This window comes from the organism of the source record quoted next, unplaced genomic scaffold (genome assembly GCF_019419815.1).
Source record: "Pyrus x bretschneideri cultivar Hongxiangsu unplaced genomic scaffold, Pyrus_bretschneideri_v1 Contig27, whole genome shotgun sequence".
Lineage (NCBI taxonomy): Eukaryota > Viridiplantae > Streptophyta > Magnoliopsida > Rosales > Rosaceae > Pyrus > Pyrus x bretschneideri.
In genome coordinates, this window is record NW_025999579.1 from 2,428,697 (window position 1) to 2,456,532 (window position 27,836).

At 39.1% G+C, this 27,836-nt stretch overlaps 5 protein-coding genes and 1 pseudogene across 9 annotated transcripts in view; all 6 read right to left on the minus strand.

The window, feature by feature from the left end:
- Positions 1-26,607, minus strand: part of LOC103930819 (chaperone protein ClpB1) — a 35,303-nt gene extending 8,696 nt beyond the window's left edge. The window contains exon 1 of one of the 2 annotated variants that reach the window (XM_048587911.1): positions 26,520-26,607. The gene's annotated coding sequence lies outside the window, so the exon portion shown is untranslated. Of the gene's footprint in view, positions 1-145; positions 285-26,519 lie in introns of those variants that run through there. The other variant, XM_048587910.1, reaches the window with a different exon arrangement.
- Positions 262-3,915, minus strand: LOC125478971 (protein LEO1 homolog). Its single transcript, XM_048587904.1, has 5 exons — positions 3,901-3,915; positions 3,176-3,495; positions 2,678-2,852; positions 1,135-1,331; positions 262-465 (listed from the first exon to the last, which is right to left on the minus strand). Exons 1-4 carry the CDS (start codon positions 3,913-3,915, stop codon positions 1,218-1,220), a joined length of 624 nt encoding a protein of 207 aa, XP_048443861.1. The 3' UTR covers positions 262-465; positions 1,135-1,217.
- On the minus strand, positions 3,292-20,336 carry LOC103930784 (chaperone protein ClpB1). Of its 3 annotated transcripts, XM_048587906.1 has the most exons (9): positions 20,176-20,336; positions 18,431-19,616; positions 18,114-18,295; positions 17,653-17,993; positions 4,963-5,244; positions 4,596-4,875; positions 4,312-4,509; positions 3,901-4,219; positions 3,292-3,495 (listed from the first exon to the last, which is right to left on the minus strand). In XM_048587906.1, exons 2-8 carry the CDS (start codon positions 19,581-19,583, stop codon positions 3,917-3,919), a joined length of 2,739 nt encoding a protein of 912 aa, XP_048443863.1. In that variant the 5' UTR covers positions 19,584-19,616; positions 20,176-20,336; the 3' UTR covers positions 3,292-3,495; positions 3,901-3,916. The 3 variants fall into 3 exon arrangements, with proteins under 3 accessions (XP_048443863.1, XP_048443862.1, XP_048443864.1); XM_048587905.1 differs by lacking the exons at positions 3,292-3,495; positions 3,901-4,219; positions 4,312-4,509; positions 4,596-4,875; positions 4,963-5,244 and adding exons at positions 16,185-16,627; positions 16,720-16,917; positions 17,004-17,283 and having other exon boundaries at positions 17,371-17,993; XM_048587907.1 differs by lacking the exons at positions 3,292-3,495; positions 3,901-4,219; positions 4,312-4,509; positions 4,596-4,875; positions 4,963-5,244 and adding exons at positions 16,185-16,627; positions 16,720-16,917; positions 17,004-17,283 and having other exon boundaries at positions 17,371-17,993; positions 18,431-19,606; positions 20,176-20,333.
- LOC125478973 (chaperone protein ClpB1-like) lies at positions 5,366-6,886 on the minus strand. Of its 2 annotated transcripts, none has more exons than XM_048587914.1 (2): positions 6,697-6,886; positions 5,366-6,121 (listed from the first exon to the last, which is right to left on the minus strand). In XM_048587914.1, the coding sequence occupies exon 2, from the start codon at positions 6,096-6,098 to the stop codon at positions 5,514-5,516; it is 585 nt and encodes a 194-aa protein (XP_048443871.1). In that variant the 5' UTR covers positions 6,099-6,121; positions 6,697-6,886; the 3' UTR covers positions 5,366-5,513. The 2 variants fall into 2 exon arrangements, with proteins under 2 accessions (XP_048443871.1, XP_048443870.1); XM_048587913.1 differs by having other exon boundaries at positions 5,366-6,131; positions 6,697-6,880.
- Positions 8,426-25,723, minus strand: LOC125478972 (annotated as a pseudogene).
- On the minus strand, positions 21,770-27,714 carry LOC103930761 (protein LEO1 homolog). The gene is made up of 12 exons (XM_048587912.1): positions 27,472-27,714; positions 26,520-26,836; positions 25,962-26,088; positions 25,679-25,864; positions 24,818-24,994; positions 24,177-24,308; positions 23,799-23,978; positions 23,566-23,697; positions 23,187-23,291; positions 22,860-23,096; positions 22,177-22,328; positions 21,770-22,102 (listed from the first exon to the last, which is right to left on the minus strand). Exons 1-11 carry the CDS (start codon positions 27,580-27,582, stop codon positions 22,200-22,202), a joined length of 1,833 nt encoding a protein of 610 aa, XP_048443869.1. The 5' UTR covers positions 27,583-27,714; the 3' UTR covers positions 21,770-22,102; positions 22,177-22,199.
- Between the last annotated feature and the right edge of the window lie 122 nt (positions 27,715-27,836).

Genomic DNA, 27,836 nt, shown 5'->3' on the forward strand with positions numbered 1-27,836 from the left:
GCATTGCCCCACACCCACAAAAATCAAATAAGATATATTAGAATAAAGAATGTTGCTTCAGATATTTTCTTTCAAGTTCACTGGACAAGCATGTGTGTGTGTGTGTGTGTGTGTGTGTGTGTGAGAGAGAGAGAGAGAGATTTACCTTGTACTTATGGCCTGATTAACCTCGTCTTCATTGTCAGGGTAATGGTTTTCCTCAGATCTCTCAGACCCACTTTCAATGACATTTCGTCTCCGGCTGGTTAACTCTTCTTTTTCATCTGTGTCTGTATATTTTCCTTCACTTTCTTCTCTATGATCACCAATGTCTACTTCTTGGGAACTTTGTTCTCTTTCGCCCTCACTTTCTCCTGGATCAGGATCATCAGCATTACGCTGCTCAACATCACTCTCCACTTCCACCTCCCCCTGACCCTCTACTTCACCTTCACCCTCAGCCTCCACAGCGCCCTCTCCTTCATCCTGAAAACAAAACCATTACAAAGTTGTTTACGAAATCACTCTGCTGGCGGTATAGTTCTCGCAATTACTAAAGGATTATTTTCAACATAAGCACAATCACATTTCATTAAAACAAAATACATGTTTCCCTAATAACTTCGCCACATCATATAAGTGCGACTAATATTAATAGTCAAATACAATCCTTAAATGCTCTTATAATCACGAAATTCCTCGGACGAGACCTTCCACACATTTTCACCTCGAAATTGAACTTCAAAACTAAAGAATGTTAACTAATGAATGTTAAGCTTCTTACGCGTAATTGACATTACAATTATCCACGGATTAACAAGTAATACCATACAACTAATAACTTGTGATCCTGTTAAAATCCAGCTTAAATTCTTTGCTTTCAACTCCTTCTCAATACAACCAACCTCTTTAATCCTTCATCCTTCTACAACAAATACCAAACCTTTACAATTCCCAAACCCTATAAACAACTGCAAGCAAAAAAAAAAAAATCCCCAAGATACGCACTTTCATCCAATCATCCACCGCCATTGACAAAACCACAACCTATATCTTCCTTCAGCTAAGATTAAAGCAAAAACTGAAACCCCAATCATTCCCAAACATGCAATTGGAATCTGAATACAAAGGAAACATGAAATTAGAGGATCATACAGAATTGGGCTGGGGATTGGACTCGTGCTCGGAATCGACCTCTTCCTCTTCCTCTTCGGATTGATCCCCGAACAGGTTCTGCATCATCTGGTGCCGCTTCTCCTCCCCCATCGCTGCTGCTGTGTGTTGCGGTTGGAGCTCTCGGGGATTTTCACTTGGCCGCGGATCAGTTCTGCAGCACCCACTGATTTCGTTGTCTGCGTTTAAACCCAAATTTAATAAAAATCACAATTTTATCTATAAAGTAAAAACTAATTTCCCGTTAAAATAGTAAAATACTGTGTGAGATATTTCTTTTAGACAATTTTCAACCCCTGATTTAAACTAACTCAATCTTTCTCTAATGAAGCTAAAAACAAATTTTGGGTTCAACCCCAAATTTGGTCAAATTTAACTCATACCATAGTTAAAAGGGTTCAACCCCAAATTTGGTCAAATGTAAATCATACCAGAGTTAAAAGGTTGGCGCACCAAAGTTTAGGTTTTAAACTAACCTAATCATTCTTCAATAGTTGGGCATAGAATACGTGTAGGTTATTACCTAAAATTTGGGCAAAACCTAGAATTCAGGCCAAGGTTAAAAGGCTGGCCGACCTTTTGTATGCGAACACACCCAGAAAAGTGGAAGCTGTAAGAAGGTTACTTGCCCAATGCGCAAGACGTGCAAGGGTTGGAAGTGTGGCACGCCCTTGACGAGAATGTCGGCCATCCAAAACAAACCCAACAACTCTATTTGGACCTGGCTATTTTAATTATTGGACTGTGGATTGATCCAACTGTTTAGATTCAAACTTATTTAGCTTTATACTTTTAAAAAACACTAAATTCAATGATTAAGATCGAATATTGATATAATTTTCCGTCAAACTATTTCACATCTGATGGTAAACAGTAGTAGTCAAATCATTCCTAAAGTATCCCAAGCGATGCCCAAATGAAATAAATGAGGAAGAACAAATAGACCACCCCAACGTATGTAGACAATGTTCCTACCAGGAAGACATATCATAGCTCATATCCATTACTTCATTGATGACAACATATGTTGGCAAATCCTCCTGTAACATATCCAACCATTTGAAGAAATAACACCAGTGCATTTGCATCGTACTTTTGAGGTCCATGAAAATAAATGATACATATTTTGTCCTTTATCTAATTTCAGTCAGAAACTTTTTTTCCATAAAAAAATGAAAAGCTATTTTCTGGTAATCATTTTGGAACCAAACTACAATCCATGTCCCCAACAATTAGCGCATTATATCTCTTTCAGCATATGCAAATGAGATTATTCATTAAACCCATAATTAGCTAGACTATGTTATTGTTAATACAACAGCTACCTTAAACTCTAACACCTTCTATTTATAAAACTCTACCACCTTCAATTTATATGCTGTCTTACAGTTGCATCAATTTTATATGGTCTTAGTTGCTACATTAATGGTCTTAGTTGCATCAATTTTATAATGTAGCTGCTGATACACAAAACAAACAAATTATATTTTAAAAAGTCATTCCACCACGTAGAATAATCTCATACCTTTTCTGGACGAGCAGGAGGTGGACGTAGTGGAATCTCCAATGGTACATTTGATTCATGCTGAATGTCATTCGGAAAATCTGTCTCTTCTTCTTCTTCATCAGAGTCACCAAATACATTGCGAACAGCAGAGTGTGCGATGTTAGTATGTTCCTCCTCCTCCTCAGGGGATCTACTGTAAGCAGTCAAGAGAATTGTCCTTATCGTCAGACTAACCATGCTTGCTCCAAACAAGTCTAAGTGCAAAAAGCATACAATCATCTTTATTTTCTTCTCTTTGGGTACAAAAAATAAAAGTAATTGGTCAACAAACCAGCATGCATTGCCCCACACCCACAAAAATCAAATAAGATATATTAGAATAAAGAATGTTGCTTCAGATATTTTCTTTCAAGTTCACTGGACAAGCGTGTGTGTGTGTGTGTGTGTGTGTGTGTGTGTGTGTGTGTGAGAGAGAGAGAGAGAGAGAGAGAGAGAGAGAGAGAGAGAGAGATTTACCTTGTACTTATGGCCTGATTAACCTCGTCTTCATTGTCAGGGTAATGGTTTTCCTCAGATCTCTCAGACCCACTTTCAATGACATTTCGTCTCCGGCTGATTAACTCTTCTTTTTCATCTGTGTCTGTATATTTTCCTTCACTTTCTTCTCTATGATCACCAATGTCTACTTCTTGGGAACTTTGTTCTCTTTCGCCCTCACTTTCTCCTGGATCAGGATCATCAGCATTACGCTGCTCAACATCACTCTCCACTTCCACCTCCCCCTGACCCTCTACTTCACCTTCATCCTCAGCCTCCACAGCGCCCTCTCCTTCATCCTGAAAACAAAACCATTACATACAATCATCTTTATTTTCTTCTCTTTGGGTACAAAAAATAAAAGTAATTGGTCACCAAACCAGCATGCATTGCCCCACACCCACAAAAATCAAATAAGATATAAGGAATTATTATTGGCACTCCAAAAATCTCATTCTACACTCCAAACTTTCTATATTTGAAAAGAAAAATACACACGTGAGGAGTGTAGAATGAGATTTTTGGAATGCCAATAACACTTCCCAAGATATTAAAAATGGCTTTTGATTTTATACACCGCAGCATATCAAAAATGACTTGATTATACAAAGCAACCCAGTACAAAAGAAGACAGACAAAAAAAAAAAAAAAACAGTTAAAACATCATTACAGACACGCTGCAGAAAACAGAAGAGTTTCCTTACAAGCTCACAACCCATTTTACTCAACCATGTCAAGATCTTCATCCATTTCCTCAATCTTCATCTTCTTCACAGCCTGTTCGGCATCAGACCTCGGCCTGTTGGAGTTCGGGATGTGGATCAACACATCCAACTTCTGCCCTGTCGCCGCATCGACAAGCCCTCCGTTCTTCTCAACCCTATACACCAGCCCGCTTCCGGTTGGCGCTGCATCTATGAACACGGTCGAGTTTTCATCTATTTCTTCTCGCACAAGCATCCGCGACAACTCCGTCACCACCTTCTTCTCGAGCCATCTCCGAATAGGTCTGGCACCGTAAACCTGAAGTCGAAAAAAGAGTACTTGTTTAGTGTTTCATATCACACAGGAGTATGCAGAGAAAAGATTTTTGGATTCGTAAAACCGATACTCACGGGATCATAACTCTCGCCCAGAATGTATTCCAACGCTGCATCGGTGACTGCCATAGCAATGCCCCTCTCGGCCAGTCGGGCTGCAACATCTTTCATTTGCAATCTGGCAACCTTCCTCAGTTGGTCGTGAGAAAGAGGATCGAATACAACAATCTCATCGAGACGATTCAGCAGCTCCGGCCTAAAGTGCTTTCTCACCTATGCAAGAACCATACTAGTTAAGAATTGATAGAACGAAGCGATACACAATCATAATTCAAATTTGGGATAACCAAAGATGATACCTCTTGCATAACTTTATCGCGAGCAACCTGCATCGAACACTTGCCCATCAAACCGGAGAGGAGATGTTCTGCACCCAAGTTTGAAGTCATGATGATCACTGTGTTTCTGAAATCAACTGTCCGGCCTTGTCCATCGGTTAGTCTTCCATCATCCAGGACTTGCAGGAGTGTGTTGAAAACAGCGGTGTGAGCCTTCTCCACTTCATCAAACAATACAACGCTGTAAGGCCTCTGCCTCACGGCCTCCGTGAGTTGCCCGCCTTCATCGTGACCAATATACCTGTAAAATATGAATGAGTCAGAATTCATAATGCCGCAGCTGAGCTCACAAACATGCTCGAGCGAAGAAATCTATAAATGCAATTACCCAGGGGGAGCGCCAATTAAGCGCGAGACAGAATGTTGTTCCATATACTCGGACATGTCAATTCTGACAATCAGATTCTCATCATCAAAAAGTTGTTCAGCAAGCGCCTTCGCAAGCTCGGTTTTACCGACACCAGTTGGGCCCAAGAAGAGGAATGAACCAGTAGGTTGTTGTGGCCTTCCTAGCCCTGCTCTTGACCTTAAAACTGCCTCGGCGACAGCATCAACTGCCTGGTCTTGCCCCACTACTCTCTTATGCAACCTTTCCGCAAGTCCAATTAACCTTTCCTTGTCATTCTGCAATTTGTTCTGGTCCAACCGTCTCTGTCAAAATCAAGTTTTCGTCGGTACTACCTTCAAGCTTCGCAATGGTGGTTTCCACTTCCTGAATAGCGCCATAACGCAAGTCAGCAGCCCTAGCCAAATCATATCTTCTTTCGGCCTCTGCTAAAGCTACCAAGAGCTCTTCACGCTTCTGCTTAAGCTTTCGAAGCTCATCAACCCTTTCCTTCTCCTTTCTATACTTCATCACCAGTGGCTGAAGCTTGTCTCTCAGTTCATCAAGCTCCTTATCTCCTCGTCACGGCCAATAACCGGGTCAAGTTTCCCAGCCTGCTCAACAAGGTCCCGTCCATAAGTCTTCAATGCCTGAAATGTAGTATCCCCAGAAGCACTCTCCACCTTCTTCCCTTCCTTCCCGCGAAGCTTTTCGACTTCAGATTTCACTCTGGCCGTAGCAATGCCGGCTTCCTTCAACAAGTCCCCAATCTGGGAATCCTCAAGAAGACCAAGAATCAACTGATCAACGGCCAAGTGTGTGTCCCCTCTTGCCTTCTGCGCTGACTGCGCTCTCCTAATCACTTTGATGAGAGATGAACTGGCTGGGATTTCATCCGGCGGAGGTGACTGAGATGGGAGCTTCTTCAGGGCCTGGTTGAACACCCTCTCCACAGACTTCGGAGCGTCTGCACTGCCACCGGCATTGGCAATGGCTTGGCTCAAAATGCCACTGGGATCAGATACCAATGCGGTTGCAAGATGGAGCGGCGTGAACTGCGCGTGGCCAGCATCCATGGCCAGGCCATGAGCTCCGGCAATAGTCTCATTGGTCTTGTGGGTGAACTTATCAGGGTTCATTTTCCTTCACCAATTAATGATACCTAACAAACACTGCAAACAAGGTGAGATAATTAAAAAAATACAGTAAAAATTCAAACTTATTGTATAATTTCCTTCAGTTTAAACAAAACTTAGAATTTTGCATCTGGGAAACTTCCAATTCAAATAAAAATTAAAAATCTCCATGGGTTTCTTTAATTTCAACTAGAAATAAAAATATTTTATCTGGGTTCTTTTCAATTCAACACAAGAACACAAAGAACCTTTGATCATACCTTTCCCAATTTACGAAACTCATAAACTTCTTAAATATTCCATCTTGGTAACATGCAATTCAAATAAAAATTAAAACTTGTTCACCGAGGTTCCTTTCAATTTGATTCAACAAATATCGAAAGGCGAAAACAGTGCGTATAAATAAAACATACAATCATCCATCATGTCTTCCCAATTTACGAAATTCTTGAACTTCTTCAATTCTTTTTCCGAGATTGAAAAATGACAGAGACTTTACTACTTAAATTAATTCATTCAAAACCCAAAACCCATATGGAAATCAACTCTAAAAACTCAAAGATTCACAGCGAGAGAGAAGCAAGAGAAATCTTGGACGTACCTTGTGAGGAGGAAGCTGAAGCTTTTCTGCAACAGTGGCGGGTAAATCCACAACTGCGTTTCAAGAATTTGATATGGTATTTCCTTCGGTTGATCGAATCGTTGTGAGTTTTTTCTGATGGGTGCTTGGGAGAGTGTGAGTGATATTTTAAGGAGGATGAACCGACGACACGCAAGCAGCTAGAACATACTAGACGAAGCGGGAAGCTTTCGGGGCCTTTTCGTAATTTCAAGAATGTCTTTTCACATTGTAAAGCAACGACGTTATCGGATATAATTTTTAATGAGCACGGAATCCGGATGCGTTCGGCATGTGTCATTTCACAAATATAGAAAATTTTGATTTTAAGCACCCTTTCATCTATACAAAAATTTTAACGAAAAACACATAATACTGTTTATTTTAATAAAAAATTATATTTTTACATTAAAATATCAATCATAGTACTATGTATTTTACCTTTTATTTTGTCATTATCGTTAAAACTCAAAGTTTTCAAACTATTTTTATTAGTTTTCCTTTTATATAATGATTATGGGTTGCAGGTGGCCCTCTACTACAATGGTAAAGAGGAATGGCGCATTTACATGACGGCATGGGTTCGAATTTCATTATTGGCAAATTAATTTCTAACTTAATGATAATATCGCTCGACTTAAAAAAAAATGATAATTATTATGGATTATGTGTTTTGTACATGCTGAATTTTTTTTTATATTACCAGGTAGGTTCCAAATGTATGCTTTGCCATCTATCTTGTTATAATTCTCAGCTTCTTAGAGCATATTCAAAGGAAATATCGAAAAGTTTACATCACCAATAATAGTTAAAAAAGATAATCTACCACTTAGTATTACGGCAAGCCCACTGTAAGGCTTAGTCTTTCTCTCATCCTCTTAATGTAGATACTATCGTTTGTTAAAAAAAAAAAAAAAAAAAAAAAAGACATCCTTAGTGTTTTCAAGCAAAAATGTCAATTCTTATGTAGCATGACGTGTATTAGCCAAATTTATTTTTAGCTGATTAATAAATGCTCTTCATCATTTTTATTATTGTTTGTTGTTAAAAATATTTATTATAATTATGAAAAATAAATAATGTCATAAATAATAGTTTTATTTAACATATCAGATGGAAAACAAACAAAACTTTAAAATATCATAGTGTCATATAGGCTTTCAAATTTAAACATTTATGTTTAAAATATATTAGAGAAAATTGTAGCAATGATCTCTCAATCAAAAATTCATGACCATTGTTTTTTTAACTCATCAAAACGTCTAGTTATGGTCATTTTCATCAACTCCGTCAAAATTCCGTCAAAATGAGTCATGTCGGGAGGATCATTACTAAATTGAATTAAAGTTGAAGGATCATTGTTACAATTTTTCTATTTGATTTTCCATATTTGCCCCTTGTTTCAGCTTCATATGCGAGTCACGTAACTCATTTTGTCGGAAGTTGTAACAGAGTTGATAAAAATGACTATAGTTGCACGTTTAGATGAGTTAAGAAACCAATCATCGTGAAATTTTAGTTGAAAAATCTTTACTTCAATGGGTTAAAACTTTTGTTCGTGTGTTACAGATGAGGTTTTAGTGCGTTATAGATGACATGGTCCGGTGCCCCTTTTTCTCAATAGGCTTGATGGGCAAAAGCTTAATGCAAAAGCACTTTGAAACGTCACGGCCACAATAATTCTACGTTTCTTTCCCATGAAGCAATTTGCTACATACAACAAGATTATTCATTTTCGAGGGGGCAAAACCTGTTTGACAGATCTCCCGAATTCACATCAATTTTGCCAGTGTAGCAAATTACTTGTTGCTATATATACACAAAAACACAAAACAAAGTTCTAACACCATAGCAAACATTTGAAGAAGCATAAACACGACCAGCTGTTATTTTTGGCTCCGAGACCCAGTTGCGACGGGCAATTCATGTCGTCTTTGAATCGATGGCACTTTGGTTTCGTCTCTGATTCATCCACCCGGGATGAACGGGCTTAAGCCTAACCGAGTTGTCTGCAACATAACGTGAGAGAATTAAAGAGCGAAAATCAAAATTCATGACGTCTTAGCGTTGGTAAAGTACTCACCGGAAATCATCCAACCGAAGATTTTAGTCCTCATCACTATCATAAACAACAGCCATTCTGCGATGTGGTGCAGTCTTCCTTGGAGGTGAGTCTTCATCTGACTCGATTGCCTTGCGCTTGTGTCCAGAGTCCTTAACCTTTTGCTTGGGCGCCTACAAATATATCGAGAAACAGGTTTAAAGATGCAAGTATATAAATTGGAGTGGAGTTGACCAAGCCCAGAAAAGGCATACTGATTTCTTGACATAGTAACAACAGATGAACAAAACAAGCATTTTCCCCCCGTTTGAAGAATTAACAGCAAGTAGATTTCCATTTGAAAATACGGAACGGTAATTGTTCTCAGGACTGAGAATATCCACTCACTTGTATGATACAGAAGAAATGCAGTATATGTTTTCAAGAAAATAGCCATGTATTGCCAAGGGAAAAATCCAACTCAGAGGCCAAACTAATGGAGCCATATTCTTGCATATTATATCTTAGTGATATAATCACTCTGCATCGTACCATAAGAATATGCTGACAAAAGTAAGACAAAACGACAAGAAACACTCACATCTATCAGTCTATGGTAACAAGTAACAATATAACAGATCCACATGTTAAAAAACATAAATACAGAAACATTTTCACTGAAAAGAAGAGGGACATACCTCAACCTCCAACTCTGCGGCATCATTAAACTCGGCATCATGATGTTCTTCATCATCTTCTTCTTCCGAATCTTCATACTCTGGCTCTGAATCCTCAGCCGTCTTATGTGGAGGCTCATCATCTTCCCCATCAGTTTCATACTCAGACTCGTCTTTCTCACTATCAGACAAACCCATTGAACGCCGAGATGATTTGGCAGTTGGCAAGGATGACTTGCGAGGGATGTCTTTAGGTCCCTGTGACTAAAACTCCAGGTGTTAGTACTTCTGCCAGAAAAGATGCAATATAACTTATATATGGAAAATGTAATAATCAAGTTGTAGGACCTTCTTAGCATTCAAAATGGGTTTCTCTCTTCGCGCTTCCATTTCAAAATCCTCCTCCATATGGCGGCGAGAATGACGAGACTCATGATAATTTGGTTCTTCATCCTGAAAATCAGAAGTGATCAGCTAAGAGACTTAAAAGTAATACATAGGTAATAAATAAAAAATTCCAGCAAGTACTAGAAAATGATTATAGAGGCTTACACATCCATAAAAAGAATAAAAATGAGAACGCTCTTCAAATGTCATAAATAGGTAAGCTATACGTCTTAGCATTTGAATATGCTGTAAAGGTACACAAAACCATGAACATAGAGAGAAAACAAAGGAAATTCCCACCATGCCACCCTCCACCCCTACCCCAATAGCAAGATTGTACCTCATCAAGAGCATCTTCCAAGAAACCAGGTGAAAGTTGGCGCCTCCTGTCCCCAGTTGTTGTATACTTTCGGCTCACCTTCTCCCTCTTCCGATTAAGAAGTGAATTAGCTCTGATATTTTGACTTTCGACCTACAGCACCAAACGAAAAATCAATCTACATATTCCATGAAAAAAAATAAATACAACTAGCTTATGCAACAACTTACCCTTTCTTTCTCCTCCTTTTCTCTCTCAGGATCGATGTCAGTAACACAGTTCTTGACCTTGTATACTTTTTTATGTCGAGAATCAACCAGAGCAGTCAGCAGTCGATGTGAATTTGATGTCAAGGATGATGGCATGAACCTCATCTTCTTCATAACTTTTCCTTGTGATTGGAGGATTCCCTGTAAGAACAACGCCCAGGAATTTATGAACAATTTTTCGTGAAGACCGAGTTTTTCTAGAACAGCAACTTCTTAGTAGTCTAGACAGATGAGAATTCTTTGCAACCACTTTTTTAGCTGCTTTTCCAGATTTATGATGGAAACAGCATCTGTTATGTATATATTCATGGATTGCACAACACCAACAGATTATGGAATTTTACCTTTTCCTGCCTGAGAAATAGGTGCGCTTGATCATGCTGTGCTTCTTGCACAGATATATCTAGAACTTCATTCCCAATCAACAGCTGCAAACTGCCATCAGACCATCTCACAAAGCGTGTGTTGCTTTCACTCTACAATCATAGGAAATAGAAGTTGAAGCACTGAGTGCATAAATTTGTAAACAGTGCAACATAAAATGGGTATTGTGGTAAAGTTAAAATCTATATTGGGTTTCAAGATAAAAAGAGCACTGGACACCCCAACAACAGATATGACAAAAATAGAAATGTAAAGTTCAAGGAACCGCAAGTCTAAAGAGACAAGTTTTCCTAATCTTGAAAAAAGGAACCCCACCTCCAATAAATAACAAGCCATTTATACATATGTAGTTTTACTTTGGAAAAATGATAGTCAAGTACTCGAATGGATAACCCATTACAACATTGATCCAACTCAGTGTCATGAATAACACTTTTGCAGACGTAGAAAAAAGTACACAAAGTCCACCCACTGCAAATCAATTTCAAATATATGCAATCATGCATCTTTGACACAATAATGATAAGCATAAAGTCTGCAGCAATCCATTGCATTGCACACACGCACATGTATAACAGAATATAATAGAGATGATTACTTACAGTTGTTGTGCCATCTGGATTTCTAACCCTCCTCCAGCGCACAATATTGTTCTCCAAACGTATACGCTTCTTAGATCCTGATTCATCTGTCACAAATGTATCTTCTTCCACATGTGTTTGGATCAAACGGTTTGGGGTCGATGCCCATGATATTTGAAACTTTGATCATGTTCATCTACATGAGGACAAAATTTGAATATTGATATAATTTTCCGTCTAACTATTTCACATCTGATGGTAAACAGTAGCAGTCAAATCATTCCTAAAGTATCCCAAATGATGCCCAAATGAAATAAATGAGGAAGAATAAATAGACCATCCCAACGTATGTAGACAATGTTTCTACCAGGAAGACATATCATAGCTCATATCCATTACTTCATTGATGACAACATATGTTGGCAAATCCTCCTGTAGCATATCCAACCATTTGAAGAAATAACACCAGTGCATTCACATCGTACTTTTGAGGCCCATGAAAATAAACGATACATATTTTGTACTTTATCTAATTTCAGTCAGAAACTTTTTTTCCCTTAAAAAAATGAAAAGCTATTTTCTGGCTGTCATTTTGGAACCAAACTACAATCCATGTCCCCAACAATTAGCGCATTATATCTCTTTCAGCATATGCAAATGAGATTATTCATTAAACCCAAAATTAGCTAGACTATGTTATTGTTAATACAACAGCTACCTTAAACTCTACCACCTTCAATTTATATGCTGTCTTACAGTTGCATCAATCTTATATGGTCTTAGAAGCTGCTGATACACAAAACAAACAAATTATACTTTAAAAAGTGATTCCACCACGTAGAATAAGAACTCAAACCTTTTCTGGACGAGCAGGAGGTGGACGTAGTGGAATCTCTAGCTCCAATGGGGGGCCAACCGGTTTATCTCTATGTTTAGCCTCAACATTGTCCTCTTCTGAATCATATCTAGCATCTTCATCAGGCATTACATCCTCTAGTATTGGACTCCTTCCATAGCTTCCTTCCTCTTCCATTGGTGATCTCTAAGGCAGGAAACGACGTCACGTCATTTTAAACACCATGACTGACAGCATTTACAAAAGAATGATTTAAGCATAATGCTTTCCAAATTGGTACTAACATTTGATTCATGCTGAATGTCATTCCGAAAATCTGTCTCTTCTTCTTCTTCATCAGAGTCACCAAATACATTGCGAACAGCAGAGTGTGCGATGTTAGTATGTTCCTCCTCCTCCTCAGGGGATCTACTGTAAGCAGTCAAGAGAATTGTCCTTATAGTCAGACTAACCATGCTTGCTCCAAACAAGTCTAAGTGCAAAAAGCATACAATCATCTTTATTTTCTTCTCTTTGGGTACAAAAAATAAAAGTAATTGGTCAACAAACCAGCATGCATTGCCCCACACCCACAAAAATCAAATAAGATATATTAGAATAAAGAATGTTGCTTCAGATATTTTCTTTCAAGTTCACTGGACAAGCATGTGTGTGTGTGTGTGTGTGTGTGTGTGTGTGTGAGAGAGAGAGAGAGATTTACCTTGTACTTATGGCCTGATTAACCTCGTCTTCATTGTCAGGGTAATGGTTTTCCTCAGATCTCTCAGACCCACTTTCAATGCCATTTCGTCTCTGGCTGGTTAACTCTTCTTTTTCATCTGTGTCTGTATATTTTCCTTCACTTTCTTCTCTATGATCACCAATGTCTACTTCTTGGGAACTTTGTTCTCTTTCGCCCTCACTTTCTCCTGGATCAGGATCATCAGCATTACGCTGCTCAACATCACTCTCCACTTCCACCTCCCCCTGACCCTCTACTTCACCTTCACCCTCAGCCTCCACAGCGCCCTCTCCTTCATCCTGAAAACAAAACCATTACAAAGTTGTTTACGAAATCACTCTGCTGGCGGTATAGTTCTCGCAATTACTAAAGGATTATTTTCAACATAAGCACAATCACATTTCATTAAAACAAAATACATGTTTCCCTAATAACTTCGCCACATCATATAAGTGCGACTAATATTAATAGTCAAATACAATCCTTAAATGCTCTTATAATCACGAAATTCCTCGGACGAGACCTTCCACACATTTTCACCTCGAAATTGAACTTCAAAACTAAAGAATGTTAACTAATAAATGTTAAGCTTCTTACGCGTAATTGACATTACAATTATCCACGGATTAACAAGTAATACCATACAACTAATAACTTGTGATCCTGTTAAAATCCAGCTTAAATTCTTTGCTTTCAACTCCTTCTCAATACAACCAACCTCTTTAATCCTTCATCCTTCTACAACAAATACCAAACCTGTACAATTCCCAAACCCTATAAACAACTGCAAGCAAAAAAAAAAATCCCCAAGATACGCACTTTCATCCAATCATCCACCGCCATTAACAAAACCACAACCTATATCTTCCTTCAGCTAAGATTAAAGCAAAAACTGAAACCCCAATCATTCCCAAACATGCAATTGGAATCTGAATACAAAGGAAACATGAAATTAGAGGATCATACAGAATTGGGCTGGGGATTGGACTCGCGCTCGGAATCGACCTCTTCCTCTTCCTCTTCGGATTGATCCCCGAACAGGTTCTGCATCATCTGGTGCCGCTTCTCCTCCCCCATCGCTGCTGCTGTGTGTTGCGGTTGGAGCTCTCGGGGATTTTCACTTGGCCGCGGATCAGTTCTGCAGCACCCACTGATTTCGTTGTCTGCGTTTAAACCCAAATTTAATAAAAATCACAATTTTATCTATAAAGTAAAAACTAATTTCCCGTTAAAATAGAAAAATACTGTGTGAGATATTTCTTTTAGACAATTTTCAACCCCTGATTTAAACTAACTCAATCTTTCTCTAATGATTCGGCTAAAAACAAATTTTGGGTTCAACCCCAAATTTGGTCAAATTTAACTCATACCAGAGTTAAAAGGTTTTAACCCCAAATTTGGTCAAATGTAACTCATACCAGAGTTAAAAGGTTGGCGCACCAAAGTTTAGGTTTTAAACTAACCTAATCATTCTTCAATAGTTGGGCATAGAATACGTGTAGGTTATTACCTAAAATTTGGGCAAAACCTAGAAGTCTGGCCAAGGTTAAAAGGCTGGCCGACCTTTTGCATGCGAACGCACCCAGAAAAGTGGAAGCTGTAAGAAGGTTACTTTCCCAATGTGCGAGACGTGCAAGGGTTGGAAGTGTGGCACGCCCTTGACGAGAATGTCGGCCATCCAAAACGAGCCCAACAACTCTATTTGGACCTGGCTATTTTAATTATTGGACTGTGGATTAATCCAACTGTTTAGATTCAAACTTATTTAGCTTTATACTTTTAAAAAACACTAAATTCAATGATTAAGATCGAATATTGATATAATTTTCCGTCAAACTATTTCACATCTGATGGTAAACAGTAGTAGTCAAATCATTCCTAAAGTATCCCAAGCGATGCCCAAATGAAATAAATGAGGAAGAACAAATAGACCACCCCAACGTATGTAGACAATGTTCCTACCAGGAAGACATATCATAGCTCATATCCATTACTTCATTGATGACAACATATGTTGGCAAATCCTCCTGTAACATATCCAACCATTTGAAGAAATAACACCAGTGCATTTGCATCGTACTTTTGAGGTCCATGAAAATAAATGATACATATTTTGTCCTTTATCTAATTTCAGTCAGAAACCTTTTTTCCATAAAAAAATGAAAAGCTATTTTCTGGTAATCATTTTGGAACCAAACTACAATCCATGTCCCCAACAATTAGCGCATTATATCTCTTTCAGCATATGCAAATGAGATTATTCATTAAACCCATAATTAGCTAGACTATGTTCTTCCCTTCCTTCCCACGAAGCTTTTCGACTTCAGATTTCACCCTGGCCCTAGCAATGCCGGCTTCGTTCAACAAGTCCCCAATCTGGGAATCCTCAAGAAGACCAAGAATCAACTGATCAACGGCCAAGTGTGTGTCCCCTCTTGCGTTCTGGGCTGACTGCGCTCTCCTAATCACTTTCAAGAGAGATAAACTGGTTGGGATTTCATCCGGCGGAGGTGATTGAGATGGGAGACTGGTTGGGATTTCATCCGGCGGAGGTGATTGAGATGGGAGGTTCTTCAGGGCCTGGTTGAACACCCTCTCCACAGACTTCGGAGCGTCTGCATTGCCACCGGCATTGGCAATGGCTTGTCTGAAAATCCCACTGGGATCAGATACCAATGCGGTTGCAAGATGGAGCGGCGTGAAGTGCATGTGGCCAGCATCCATGGCCAGACCATGAGCTCCGGCAATAGTATGTAGACAATGTTCCTACCAGGAAGACATATCATAGCTCATATCCATTACTTCATTGATGACAACATATGTTGGCAAATCCTCCTGTAACATATCCAACCATTTGAAGAAATAACACCAGTGCATTTGCATCGTACTTTTGAGGTCCATGAAAATAAATGATACATATTTTGTCCTTTATCTAATTTCAGTCAGAAACTTTTCTTCTCTTTGGGTACAAAAAATAATCTTTATTTTCTTCTCTTTGGGTACAAAAAATAAAAGTAATTGGTCACCAAACCAGCATGCATTGCCCCACACCAACAAAAATCAAATAAGATATAGGGAATTATTATTGGCACTCCAAAAATCTCATTCTACACTCCAAACTTTCTATATTTGAAAAGAAAAATACACACGTGAGGAGTGTAGAATGAGATTTTTAGAATGCCAATAACACTTCCCAAGATATTAAAAATGGCCTTTGATTTTATACACCGCAGCATATCAAAAATGACTTGATTATACAAAGCAACCCAGTACAAAAGAAGACAGACAAAAAAAAAAAAAAAAAAAACAGTTAAAACATCATTACAGACACGCTGCAGAAAACAGAAGAGTTTCCTTACAAGCTCACAACCTATTTTACTCAACCATGTCAAGATCTTCATCCATTTCCTCAATCTTCATCTTCTTCACAGCCTGTTCGGCATCAGACCTCGGCCTGTTGGAGTTCGGGATGTGGATCAACACATCCAACTTCTGCCCCGTCGCCGCATCGACAAGCCCTCCGTTCTTCTCAACCCTATACACCAGCCCGCTTCCGGTTGGCGCTGCATCTATGAACACGGTCGAGTTTTCATCTATTTCTTCTCGCACAAGCATCCGCGACAACTCCGTCACCACCTTCTTCTCGAGCCATCTCCGAATAGGTCTGGCACCGTAAACCTGAAGTCGAAAAAAGAGTACTTGTTTAGTGTTTCATATCACACAGGAGTATGCAGAGAAAAGTTTTTTGGATTCGTAAAACCGATACTCACGGGATCATAACTCTCGCCCAGAATGTATTCCAACGCTGCATCGGTGACTGCCATAGCAATGCCCCTCTCGGCCAGTCGGGCTGCAACATCTTTCATTTGCAATCTGGCAACCTTCCTCAGTTGGTCGTGAGAAAGAGGATCGAATACAACAATCTCATCGAGACGATTCAGCAGCTCCGGCCTAAAGTGCTTTCTCACCTATGCAAGAACCATACTAGTTAAGAATTGATAGAACGAAGCGATACACAATCATAATTCAAATTTGGGATAACCAAAGATGATACCTCTTGCATAACTTTATCGCGAGCAACCTGCATCGAACACTTGCCCATCAAACCGGAGAGGAGATGTTCTGCACCCAAGTTTGAAGTCATGATGATCACTGTGTTTCTGAAATCAACTGTCCGGCCTTGTCCATCGGTTAGTCTTCCATCATCCAGGACTTGCAGGAGTGTGTTGAAAACAGCGGTGTGAGCCTTCTCCACTTCATCAAACAATACAACGCTGTAAGGCCTCCGCCTCACGGCCTCCGTGAGTTGCCCGCCTTCATCGTGACCAATATACCTGTAAAATATGAATGAGTCAGAATTCATAATGCCGCAGCTGAGCTCACAAACATGCTCGAGCGAAGAAATCTATAAATGCAATTACCCAGGGGGAGCGCCAATTAAGCGCGAGACAGAATGTTGTTCCATATACTCGGACATGTCAATTCTGACAATCAGATTCTCATCATCAAAAAGTTGTTCAGCAAGCGCCTTCGCAAGCTCGGTTTTACCGACACCAGTTGGGCCCAAGAAGAGGAATGAACCAGTAGGTTGTTGTGGCCTTCCTAGCCCTGCTCTTGACCTTAAAACTGCCTCGGCGACAGCATCAACTGCCTGGTCTTGCCCCACTACTCTCTTATGCAACCTTTCCGCAAGTCCAATTAACCTTTCCTTGTCATTCTGGCCAAGCCGTGTGACAGGTATGCCAGTCCAACGACTTACCACCTCTGCAATTTGTTCTGGTCCAACCGTCTCTGTCAAAATCAAGTTTTCGTCGGTACTACCTTCAAGCTTCGCAATGGTGGTTTCCACTTCCTGAATAGCGCCATAACGCAAGTCAGCAGCCCTAGCCAAATCATATCTTCTTTCGGCCTCTGCTAAAGCTACCAAGAGCTCTTCACGCTTCTGCTTAAGCTTTCGAAGCTCATCAACCCTTTCCTTCTCCTTTCTATACTTCATCACCAGTGGCTGAAGCTTGTCTCTTAGTTCATCAAGCTCTTTTCGCACCTGAGAATAAAATGGCAGAACAACGAACATAAGAACAAAGAAAGACCAAGATATTGAATAGCTACATCTGCGACTTCATCAGACAAATATTCTCTAATAAGTTATGGATCAGGTAATCACCTCGACAAGACGAGCTTTGCTAGCTTTGTCCTTTTCTCTCTCAAGTGCATGAAGCTCAATTTCCAGCTGCATCCTCTTCCTTTCGAGGTTATCGATTTCTTCAGGTTGGCTGTCAAGTTGGACTCTCACATTCGCACAAGCTTCGTCAATTAGATCAATCGCCTTGTCAGGGAGATGTCGCCCTACAAAACAAAAAGGAAAGAGGAAAACTTCAATACCAAGTAATTTTACACAGAACATTCAATTCAACATCGAAAGCTTAAAAATACCTAAACATAGAAAATAGACCACAATTGTTAGCCATTTTTAATTCATACCTGTGATGTATCGACTCGAAAGCTGTGCAGCAACAACAAGAGCTCTGTCAAGAATCCGAACACCATGATGACCCTCATACTTCTCTTTCAAACCTCGAAGGATGCTAATTGTATCTGGAACACTAGGCTCCGCCACATAAACCTGCTGGAACCTTCTCTCAAATGCAGCATCCTTCTCTACATATTTTCTATACTCCTCAAGAGTTGTTGCGCCAATGCACCGAAGTTGCCCCCGTGCGAGCATTGGCTTGAACAGGTTGGCTGCATCCATGGATCCCTCCGACCTTCCGGCGCCAAGAACAAGGTGAATTTCATCAATAAACAGAATCACCTTCCCCTCAGCCTCTTCCACTTCCTTCAAAACCGCCTTTAACCGCTCCTCGAACTCCCCTCGATACTTGGCCCCAGCCACCAAAGCTCCCATATCCAATGCAATGAGCCTCACATCAGCCAGATTACTAGGGACATCCCCACCAACTATCCTCTGAGCCAGCCCTTCAACCACAGCAGTCTTCCCAACTCCCGGCTCTCCAATTAGAACAGGGTTGTTCTTAGTCCTCCTCGAAAGAATCCTCACCACTCTCCTTATCTCCTCGTCACGGCCAATAACCGGGTCAAGTTTCCCAGCCTGCTCAACAAGGTCCCGTCCATAAGTCTTCAATGCCTGAAATGTAGTATCCCCAGAAGCACTCTCCACCTTCTTCCCTTCCTTCCCGCGAAGCTTTTCGACTTCAGATTTTACTCTGGCCGTAGCAATGCCGGCTTCCTTCAACAAGTCCCCAATCTGGGAATCCTCAAGAAGACCAAGAATCAACTGATCAACGGCCAAGTGTGTGTCCCCTCTTGCCTTCTGCGCTGACTGCGCTCTCCTAATCACTTTGATGAGAGATGAACTGGCTGGGATTTCGTCCGGCGGAGGTGACTGAGATGGGAGCTTCTTCAGGGCCTGGTTGAACACCCTCTCCACAGACTTCGGAGCGTCTGCACTGCCACCGGCATTGGCAATGGCTTGGCTCAAAATGCCACTGGGATCAGATACCAATGCGGTTGCAAGATGGAGCGGCGTGAACTGCGCGTGGCCAGCATCCATGGCCAGGCCATGAGCTCCGGCAATAGTCTCATTGGTCTTGTGGGTGAACTTATCAGGGTTCATTTTCCTTCACCAATTAATGATACCTAACAAACACTGCAAACAAGGTGAGATAATTAAAAAAATACAGTCAAAATTCAAACTTTTTGTATAATTTCCTTCAGTTTAAACAAAACTTAGAATTTTGCATCTGGGAAACTTCCAATTCAAATAAAAATTAAAAATCTCCATCTGGGTTTCTTTAATTTCAACTAGAAATAAAAATATTTTATCTGGGTTCTTTTCAATTCAACCCAAGAACACAAAGAACCTTTGATCATACCTTTCCCAATTTACGAAACTCATAAACTTCTTAAATATTCCATCTTGGTAACATGAAAAAAATTAAAACTTGTTCACCGGGGTTCCTTTCAATTTGATTCAACAAATATCGAAAGGCGAAAACAGAGGGTATAAATAAAACATACAATCATCCATCATGTCTTCCCAATTTACGAAATTCTTGAACTTCTTCAATTCTTTTTCCGAGATTGAAAAATGACAGAGACTTTACTACTTAAATTAATTCGTTCAAAACCCAAAACCCATATGGAAATCAACTCTAAAAACTCAAAGATTCACAGCGAGAGAGAAGCAAGAGAAATCTTGGACGTACCTTGTGAGGAGGAAGCTGAAGCTTTTCTGCAACAGTGGCGGGTAAATCCACAACTGCGTTTCAAGAATTTGATATGGTATTTCCTTCGGTTGATCGAATCGTTGTGAGTTTTTTCTGATGGGTGCTTGGGAGAGTGTGAGTGAGATTTTAAGAAGGATGAACCGACGACACGCAAGCAGCTAGAACATACTAGACGAAGCGGGAAGCTTTCGGGGCCTTTTCGTAATTTCAAGAATGTCTTTTCACATTGTAAAGCACCGACGTTATCGGATATATTTTTTAATGAGCACGGAATACGGATGCGTTCGGCATGTGTCATTTCAGAAATATAGAAAATTTTGATTTTAAGCACCCTTTCATCTGTAAGTTTATTTTAACAAAAAATTATATTTTACATTAAAATGTCAATCATATCGTTAAAACTCAAAGTTTTCAAACTATTTTTATTAGTTTTCCTTTTATATAATGATTATGGGTTGCAGGTGGCCCTCTACTACAATGGTAAAGAGGAATGACGCCTTTACATGACGGCATGGGTTCGAATTTCATTAGTGGCAAATTAATTTCTAACTTAATGATAATATCGCTCGACTTAAAAAAAATGATAATTATTATGGATTATGTGTTTTGTACATGCTGAAATTTTTTTCATATTACCGGGTAGGTTCCAAATGTATGATTTGCCATCTATCTCATTATAATTCTCAGCTTCTTAGAGCATATTCAAAGGAAATATCGAAAAGTTTACATCACCAATAATAGTTTAAAAAGACAATCTACCACTTAGTATTACGGCAAGCCCACTGTAAGGCTTAGTCTTTCTCTCATCTTTTTAATGTAGATAATATCGTTTGTTAAAAAAAAAAAGACATCCTTAGTGTTTTTAAGCAAAAATGTCAATTCTTATGTAGTATAACGTGTATTAGCCAAATTTATTTTTAGCTGATTAATAAATGCTCTTCATCATTTTTATTATTGTTTGTTGTTAAAAATATTTATTATAATTATGAAAAATAAATAATGTCATAAATAATAGTTTTATTTAACATATCAGATGGAAAACAAACAAAACTTTTAAAATATCAGAGTGTCATATAGGCTTTCAAGTTTAAACATTTATGTTTAAAATATATTAGAGAAAATTGTAGCAATGATCTCTTAATCAAAAATTCATGACCATTGTTTTTTTAACTCATCAAAACGTCTAGTTATGGTCATTTTCATTAACTCCGTCAAAATTCCGTCAAAATGAGTCATGTCGGAAGGATCATTACTAAATTAAATTAAAGTTGAGGGACCATTGCTACAATTTTTCTTTTTGATTTTCCATATTTGCCCCTTATTTCAGCTTCATATGCGAGTCACGTAACTCATTTTGCCAGAAGTTGTAACAGAGTTGATGAAAATGACCATAGTTGCACGTTTTGATGAGTATCGTGAAATTTTAGTTGAAAAATCTTTACTTCAATAGGTTAAAACTTTTGTTCGTGTGTTACAGATGAGGCTTTAGTGCGTTATAGATGACATGGTCTGGTGCCCCTTTTTCTCACTAGGCTTGATGGGCAAAAGCTAAATGCAAAAGCACTTTGAAACGTCACGGCCACAATAATTCTACGTTTCTTTCCCATGAAGCAATTTGCTACATACAACAAGATTATTCATTTTCGAGGGGGCAAAAACTGTTTGACAGATCTCCCGAATTCACATCAATTTTGCCAGTGTAGCAAACTACTTGTTATATATACACAAAACAAAGTTCTAACACCATAGCAAACATTTGAAGAAGCATAAACACGACCGGCTGTTATTTTTGGCTCCGAGACCCAGTTGCGACGGGCAATTCATGTCGTCTTTGAATCGATGGCACTTTGGTTTCGTCTCTGATTCATCCACCCGGGATGAACGGGCTTAAGCCTAACCGAGTTGTCTGCAACATAACGTGAGAGAATTAAAGAGCGAAAATCAAAATTCATGACGTGTTAGCGTTGGTAAAGTACTCACTGGAAATCATCCAACCGAAGGTTTTAGTCCTCATCACTATCATAAACAACAGCCATTCTGCGATGTGGTGCGGCCTTCCTTGGAGGTGAGTCTTCATCTGACTCGATTGCCTTGTGCTTGTGTCCAGAGTCCTTAACCTTTTGCTTGGGTGCCTACAAATATATCGAGAAACAGGTTTAAAGATGCAAGTATATAAATTGGAGTGGAGTTGACCAAGCCCAGAAAATTTGCTCTTGCATCAAACAACATTGTAGGCATACTAATTTCTTGACATAGTAACAACAGATGAACAAAACAAGCTTTTTCCCCCCGTTCGAAGAATTAACAGCAAATAGATTTCCATTTGAAAATACGGAACGGTAATTGTTCTCAGGACTGAGAATATCCACTCACTTGTATGATACAGAAGAAATGCAGTATATGTTTTCAAGAAAATAGCCATGTATTGCCAAGGGAAAAATCCAACTCAGAGGCCAAACTAATGGAGCCTTATTCTTGCATGTTATATCTTAGTGATATAATCACTCTGCATCGTACCATAAGAATATGCTGACAAAAGTAAGACAAAACGACGAGAAACACTCACATCTATCAGTCTATGGTAACAAGTAACAATATAACAGATCCACATGTTAAAAAACATAAATACAGAAACATTTTCACTGAAAAGAAGAGGGACATACCTCGGCCTCCAACTCTGAGGCATCATTAACCTCGGCATCATGATGTTCTTCGTCATCTTCTTCTTCTGAATCTTCATACTCTGGCTCTGAATCCTCAGCCATCTTATGTGGAGGCTCATCATCTTCCCCATCAGTTTCATACTCAGACTCGTCTTTCTCACTATCAGACAAACCCATTGAACGCCGAGATGATTTGGCAGTTGGCAAGGATGACTTGCGAGGGATGTCTTTAGGTCCCTGTGACTAAAACTCCAGATGTTAGTACTTCTGCCAGAAAAGATGCAATATAACTTATATGCGGAAAATGTAATAATCAAGTTGTAGGACCTTCTTAGCATTCAAAATGCGTTTCTCTCTTCGAGCTTCCATTTCGAAATCCTCCTCCATATGGCGGCGAGAATGACGAGACTCATGATAATTTGGTTCTTCATCCTGAAAATCAGAAGTTATCAGATAAGAGACTTAATAGTAATACATAGGTAATAAATAAAAAATTCCAGCAAGTACTAGAAAATGATTATAGAGGCTTCCATGTCCATAAAAAGAATAAAAATGAGAACATTCTTCAAATGTCATAAACAGGTAAGCTATACGTCTTAGCATTTGAATATGCTGTAAAGGAACACAAAACCATGAACATAGAGAGAAAACAAAGGAAATTCCCACCATGCCACCCTCCACCCCTACCCCAATAGCAAGATTGTACCTCATCAAGAGCATCTTCCAAGAAACCAGGTGAAAGTTGGCGCCTCCTGTCCCCAGTTGTTGTATACTTTCGGCTCACCTTCTCCCTCTTCCGATTAAGAATTAAATTAGCTCTGATATTTTGACTTTCGACCTACAGCACCAAACGAGAAATCAATCTATATGTTCCACGAAAAAAAAAAAAAAAATAATAATAATAATAAACAGATACAACTAGCTTATGCAACAACTTACCCTTTCTTTCTCCTCCTTTTCTCTCTCAGGATCGATGTCAGTAACGCAGTTCTTGACCTTGTATACTTTTTTATGTCGAGAATCTACCAGAGCAGTTAGCAGTCGATGTGAATTTGATGTCAAGGATGATGGCATGAACCTCATCTTCTTCAGAACTTTTCCTTGTGATTGGAGGATTCCCTGTAAGAACAACGCCCAGGTATTTATGAAATTTTTTTCGTGAAGACCGAGTTTTTCTAGAACAGCAACTTCTTAATAGACAGGTGAGAATTCTTTTCAACCACTTTTTTAGCTGCTTTTCCAGATTTATGATGGAAACAGCATCTGTTATGTATATATTCATGGATTGCACAACACCAACAGATTATGGAATTTTACCTTTTCGTGCCTGAGAAATAGGTGCGCTTGATCATGCTGTGCTTCTTGCACAGATATGTCTAGAACTTCATTCCCAATCAACAGCTGCAAACTGCCATCAGACCATCTCACAAAGCGTGTGTTGCTTTCACTCTACAATCATAGGAAATAAAAGTTGAAGCACTGAGTGCATAAATTTGTAAACAGTGCAACATAAAATGGGTATTGTGGTAAAGTTAAATCTATATTGGGTTTCAAGATAAAAAGAGCACTGGAAACCCCAACAACAGATATGACAAAAATAGAAATGTAAAGTTCAAGGAACTGGAAGTCTACAGAGACAAGTTTTCCTAATCTTGAAAAAAGGAACCCCATCTCCAATAAATAACAAGCCATTTATACATATGTAGTTTTACTTTGGAAAAATGATAGTCAAGTACTCGAATGGATAACCCATTACAACATTGATCCTACTCAGTGTCATGAATAACACTTTTGCAGACGTAGAAAAAAGTACACAAAGTCCACCCACTGCAAATCAATTTCAAATATATGCAATCATGCATCTTTGACACAATAATGATAAACATAAAGTCTGCAGCAATCCATTGCATTGCACACACGCACATGTATAACAGAATATAATAGAGATGATTACTTACAGTTGTGGTGCCATCTGGATTTCTAACCCTCCTCCAGCGCACAATATTGTTCTCCAAACGTATACGCTTCTTAGATCCTGATTCATCTGTCACAAACGTATCTTCTTCCACATATGTCTTTGGATCAAACGGTTTGGGGTCGATGCCCATGATATTTGAAACTTTGATCATGTTCATCTACATGAGGACAAAATTTGAATATTGGTATAATTTTCCGTCTAACTATTTCACATCTGATGGTAAACAGTAGCAGTCAAATCATTCCTAAAGTATCCCAAACGATGCCCAAATGAAATAAATGAGGAAGAACAAATAGACCACCCCAACGTATGTAGACAATGTTTCTACCAGGTAGCCATATCATAGCTCATATCCATTACTTCATTGATGACAACATATGTTGGCAAATCCTCCTGTAACATATCCAACCGTTTGAAGAAATAACACCAGTGCATTTGCATCGTACTTTTGAGGTCCATGAAAATAAATGATACATATTTTGTCCTTTATCTAATTTCAGTCAGAAACTTTTTTTCCATAAAAAAAATGAAAAGCTATTTTCTGGTAGTCATTTTGGAACCAAACTACAATCCATGTCCCCAACAATTAGCGCATTATACCTCTTTCAGCATATGCAAATGAGATTATTCATTAAACCCAAAATTAGCTAGACTATCTTATTGTTAATACAACAGCTACCTTAAACTCTACCACCTTCAATTTATAAAACTCTACCACCTTCAATTTATATGCTGTCTTACAGTTGCATCAATTTTATATGGTCCTAGAAGCTGCTGATACACAAAACAAACAAATTATATTTTAAAAAGTGATTCCACCACGTAGAATAAGAACTCAAACCTTTTCTGGACGAGCAGGAGGTGGACGTAGTGGAATCTCTAGCTCCAATGGGGGGCCAACCGGTTTATCTCTAGGTTTAGCCTCCATATTGTCCTCTTCTGAATCATATCTAGCATCTTCATCAGGCATTACATCCTCTAGTATTGGACTCCTTCCATAGCTTCCTTCCTCTTCCATTGGTGATCTCTAAGGCAGGAAATGACGTCACATCATTTAAACACCATGACTAAGAGCATTTACAAAAGAATGATTTAAGCATAATGCTTTCCAAATTGGTACTAACATTTGATTCATGCTGAATGTCATTCCGAAAATCTGTCTCTTCTTCTTCTTCTTCATCAGAGTCACCAAATACATTGCGAACAGCAGAGTGTGCGATGTTAGTATGTTCCTCCTCCTCCTCAGGGGATCTACTGTAAGCAGTCAAGAGAATTGTCCTTATAGTCAGACTTACCATGCTTGCTCCAAACAAGTCTAAGTGCAAAAAGCATACAATCATCTTTATTTTCTTCTCTTTGGGTACAAAAAATAAAAGTAATTGGCCAACAAACCAGCATGCATTGCCCCACACCCACAAAAATCAAATAAGATATAGGGAATTATTATTGGTACTCCAAAAATCTCATTCTACACTCCAAACTTTCTATATTTGGAAAGAAAAATACACATGTGAGGAGTGTAGAATGAGATTTTTGGAGTGCCAATAACACTTCCCAAGATATATTAGAATAAAAAATGTTGCTTCAGATATTTTCTTTCAAGTTCACTGGACAAGCATGTGTGTGTGTGTGTGTGTGTGTGTGTGTGTGTGTGTGTTTGTGTGTGTGAGAGAGAGATTTACCTTGGACTTATGGCCTGATTAACCTCGTCTTCATTGTCAGGGTAATGGTTTTCCTCAGATCTCTCAGACCCACTTTCAATCACATTTCGTCTCCGGCTGGTTAACTCTTCTTTTTCATCTGTGTCTGTATATTTTCCTTCACTTTCTTCTCTATGATCACCAATGTCTACTTCTTGGGAACTTTGTTCTCTTTCGCCCTCACTTTCTCCTGGATCAGGATCAGCATTACGCTGCTCAACATCACTCTCCACTTCCACCTCCCCCTGACCCTCTACTTCACCTTCACCCTCAGCCTCCACAGCGCCCTCTCCTTCATCCTGAAAACAAAACCATTACAAAGTTGTTTACGAAATCACTCTGCTGGCGGTATAGTTCTCGCAAGTACTAAAGGATTATTTTCAACATAAGCACAATCACATTTCATTAAAACAAAATACATGTTTCCCTAATAACTTATAATCGCCACATCATATAAGTGCGACTAATATTAATAGTCAAATACAATCCTTAAATGCTCTTATAATCACGAAATTCCTCGGACGAGACCTTCCACACATTTTCATCGGGAAATTGAACTTCAAAACTAAAGAATGTTAACTAATGAATGTTAAGATTCTTGCAAGTAATACCATACAACTAATAACTTGTGATCCTGTTAAAATCCAGCTTAAATTCTTTGCTTTCAACTCCTTCTCAATACAACCAACCTCTTTAATCCTTCATCCTTCTACAACAAATACCACACCTGTACAATTCCCAAACCCTAGAAACAACTGCAAGCAAAAAAAATCCCCAAGATACGCACTTTCATCGAATCATCCACCGCCATTAACAAAACCACAACCTATATCTTCCTTCAGCTAAGATTAAAGCAAAAACTGAAACCCCTATCATCCCCAAACATGCAATTGGAATCTGAATACAAAGGAAACATGAAATTAGAGGATCATACAGAATTGGGCTGGGGATTGGACTCGTGCTCGGAATCGACCTCTTCCTCTTCCTCTTCGGATTGATCTCCGAACAGGTTCTGCATCATCTGGTGCCGCTTCTCCTCCCCCATCGCTGCTGCTGTGTGTTGCGGTTGGAGCTCTCGGGGATTTTCACTTGGCCGCGGATCAGTTCTGCAGCACCCACTGATTTCGTTGTCTGCGTTTAAACCCAAATTTAATAAAAATCACAATTTTATCTATAAAGTAAAAACTAATTTCCCGTTAAAATAGTAAATTACTGTATGAGATATTTCTTTTAGACAATTTTCAACCCTTGATTTAAACTAACTCAATCTTTCTCTGATGATTCGGCTAAAAACTTTTG